At 58.0% G+C, this 3,632-nt stretch overlaps 1 protein-coding gene across 1 annotated transcript in view; it reads left to right on the forward strand.

Annotated features, from left to right (window-relative positions):
- Positions 1 to 1,357: 1,357 nt before the first annotated feature.
- PACSIN1 (protein kinase C and casein kinase substrate in neurons 1) overlaps positions 1,358 to 3,632 on the forward strand; it is a 5,510-nt gene continuing 3,235 nt past the window's right edge. The window contains exons 1-2 of the mRNA XM_015558674.1: positions 1,358 to 1,523; positions 3,452 to 3,625. Of these exons, the coding sequence (XP_015414160.1) occupies positions 1,452 to 1,523; positions 3,452 to 3,625 (246 nt within the window). The 5' untranslated portion in view covers positions 1,358 to 1,451. The remainder of the gene's footprint in view (positions 1,524 to 3,451; positions 3,626 to 3,632) is intronic.

Below are 3,632 nucleotides of genomic sequence, written 5' to 3' on the forward strand. Positions count from 1 at the left end.
AACGAAGTCGATGCCTGAGAGATGCAGGGAGGCAGCCCTGGTGATGGCTGGGCAGAGCACTAGCCCCGGACAGGTGGGGAGACAGGCCAGAGGGGCAGGGACCTCCTTCGCCCAGGATCCTCCTGTGTGAGTGCCCCTGTCCTCGGACCCCGGGTTGGGCTAAATCGTGCGGAGGCCAGCACTCCCCCAGGTGTCCTCATCCGTCAGGGTTCCCAGTCCCTGCGGTGACAGTGCAGAGCCAGGGAAGTGACCCTGGGCCCAGGCTGTCAGCTTGTAGTGGGACCAGGCCTGGCTTGGCCTCACTGCCCCTTTGAAGACCAGGCCCCTGGCCCTCTGGGTCTAGTCTCCTGACGACTGAGCCACTCTACTGAACTATTCTTGCCTGGGTGGCAGTGAGCACTGGTGGGGGTGGGTGCAGGGCAGCGCCGGCCCCAGCCCTGGGGCAGCACATGGCCTAGATTGGACAGCCGTGATGCCGGCCGACAGTTCCAGGCCACACGCAGCTGCCTGCCGCTCACACAGATCACAGCAGTCTGACCTGCGGGCCAGGAAGCCGCATGTCTGGGACTCTTAGGGACATGGAAGCAGCTCATTGAGGCCTTTGGGGCTGGGCACAGGGCAGCCAGAGGGCCCCGCAGCTCAGGGAACTCAGGAGGAGCTCAGCCTGGCGGGGAGGTAGGAGGGGCTCGCAGCCAGTTCCCAGGGAACTTGGGCCAGGCTCCAGGTGGGGCGTTTGGGGAGGATTTGGGGGTGGAACCAGGGGCCCTACGTTGGTGGGGAGCTTAGGTGGGTGTTTCGGGCCTGGTGCAAGGACCTGCCTGGGTCGGGGTGGGCAGTGCTGAGGGGGGCAGATTGAGATGCCAGCTGCAGTTCATTGAGCTCTAATGGTCCTACAGGGTGTCAGGCCGGGGGTGGTGGGGGGCGCGGAGAGGGTGAGGGGGCTGCATGGAGATAAGCCTGATCGCTGGCCTTGAAGATCTATGTGTCTACGAAACAAGCCACAGATTTATAGAAAGCAAATACGCGATTATGTGGCTCTGACTTTCAGCTCTGGGTCCAGGAACACAAGGCAGCAGCAGGTACCATGTCCTGGTGGCTGGGGCGGGCTTCTGAGAGCGGTGCCCACGCTGGAGCTGGAGGATGGAGTTGGGGGGGAGGGGATGGAGAGGAGATGGAGTGAGAGGTGGGAGGTGGGCACGAGGGGCACTGTGGGGAGACTCCTGGGGCCACGCTGCGGACGGTTGGTGAGCCAGTCCCCGGGCAGGAAGTCCTGGTTCCAATGCCAGGCTTTGTCTGGGGAGCCCTCATCCCCCCAGCAAGTCGGGCCCGGGCCTGGCGTGGGGCATGTGGACCATGTCCCTCATCTCCAGGATCTCTTTCCTCTCCAGCGCATGAGCAGCCCAGCCTGCTGACCGCCGCTCCCCACCTGTCCATCCTGCCACAGCCACACCATGTCCGGCTCCTACGACGAGGCCTCCCTAGCTCCGGAGGAGACCACCGACAGCTTCTGGGAGGTGAGGCTCTGATACTCCCCAGGTCCTGGGGACCAGACGGCGTGGCCTGGCTGTGGAGGACCAGGCTCCAGCCACCTTAAGGCCTCAGGCCTTGCTCCCCAGCCCCTCGGGCCTCTTCAGAGCCCTCCATGTCCAACAGGCTACGACCACCCACTGAGCCCAGGGCCCCCTGCCCACACCTGCCCCTGGGGACATCCCCTGGTATTTCATGGTGTAGAACAGGCCCCTCCTGGCCCTCTGCTCTGGGGGCGCTGGCTCAGAGTCCTGGCACTTTATGTGGGCTCACACAGCCTTTCACAGCGGCCCCCCGGCCCTCCCCTGTGGAGTGAGCAGAGGCGGACCACTGGTCCCAGGGAAATGGAGTGGAGACAGGCCAGTATTTCAGAGCCTCCCAAAATATTTGAAACCCAGAAAATGTCTTTTCTATTGGCTTATGAAACCCAAAGTGGAAACTGCCAAACCTAAATTAATAAGTGTTTAATGAGATGTCTACAAAACATAATATTATGTCAAGAAGTTGCAGCTCAGCTCAATGCTTATGACTCTATATAAATAGATTTAGCTCATAAGAATGAAATGAATAATTCATTTGGCCCAAGTCCAAATTATAAAAAACCTTCTGTATTTGTGGCAGCACAAAATTGTGTTTAAAGTGTGAGGAGGGAGTGTATAGACAGGGGTGTGAGGAAGGGTGCCAAGTCTTTGAAAAGCCAGAGGGTCCCAAGGCGCCCTGGGATGGTGGTGGCGGGCGCCCCCTGCAGGACGCGGCGGCCAGGGCGGGGGAGTCTGGCAGGTGATGGCACTGTGTATGTCCCAGAGGAGGGGACAGGAGGAGGCCGAGGGAGCACGGGGGTGGAGCGTGGTGAGGTGGTGGTGGTGCAAGAGAGGGAGCCCGTGCCCATCCCCTGCGCACACCCCGGACCCTAACCCCACTGTCTGGATCCTGGGAGCACCCAGCCACCTGGATGCACCTGCAGCCTCCAGCCGCAGGGCCTTTGTCCCCACACCTGCACCCCTCCCTTCCCAGACCAAGCCAGGGCTCCCTGCACTTCAGCTCCACTTTGTACAGTTCTTGTTTGGATATAAAAACAAACAAACAAAAAATCCCCAAACTTTGTATTTTGAAATAATTTTAACTCAGAGTAAAGTTACAAGAATAGAAGAGAACTACATACCCTTCACCCAGATTCACCAGTTCACATTTTACCACCTTGGTCTTACCCCTATTTATATGCGTGTTTTTTAAAACATTTCCGTTGGAGACACGCCCCTTCACCCTAAATTCCTCGTCTATCTCCTGAGAATAAGAACACTCACTCATGTAGCCATGGTTCAGCTATCAAATTCAGGACATCTACTACGGCCCATATGCAAGTTTTATTATAGCCATTGTTTGCCGGCCCAGGGTCCAATTCAGAATCAGATACTGCATTTCGTTGTCATGTCGCTAGATTCCTTTAATCTAGAACAGTTTCAAATTGAAGTTTACATATATTGATTAATGTTTTTTCTCTTCCACTAGACTCCAAATTCCATGAGGGCTAGGGCTGGGCCTATACTGCCTAGTACACTGCCTGGCACAGAGTTGATGCCAGTATACAGAGGAACAGACTGTGGGATGTCTGGTCCCAGTAGCCTCCTGGACCTGTCACCAGTTGGTTCTTCGGTTTTGCATTCAGCCAACATTCCTGGAGTACCTACTGTGTGCCTGGTGCTGTCCTGGGCTTGTGAGAGCTCACAGGGCTGAGGCTGTCCCCCCCCCTCCCCCCACCCACCTGGGACTCACAAGCTGACAGGGAAGATAGGGTGGAGACAGAGAGGCAGATGTGTGAGAATGCAGTGAGGGCTGCAGGCTGAGGTGTGTGACAGAGCAGGCAGACAAGCCTTTCTGGCGGAGGTGGCCGTACTCGGGCCCTGGAGGATAGAGAAAACTGTAGGGAGAGCGGAGGAGGGTGGTGCGAGGGGGGCCTCCAGGCAGGGGATCATGCAGTCCTCGGGACCCCATGGCCATCTCCTCAGGCCCACAGTACGGCAGCCTGGAGCGGGCCTGGGGTGCCATCATGACGGAGGCGGACAAGGTGAGCGAGCTGCACCAGGAGGTGAAGAACAAACTGCTGA

Source organism: Myotis davidii, unplaced genomic scaffold, assembly GCF_000327345.1.
Source record: "Myotis davidii unplaced genomic scaffold, ASM32734v1 scaffold1073, whole genome shotgun sequence".
In the NCBI taxonomy this organism is placed as follows: Eukaryota; Metazoa; Chordata; class Mammalia; order Chiroptera; family Vespertilionidae; genus Myotis; species Myotis davidii.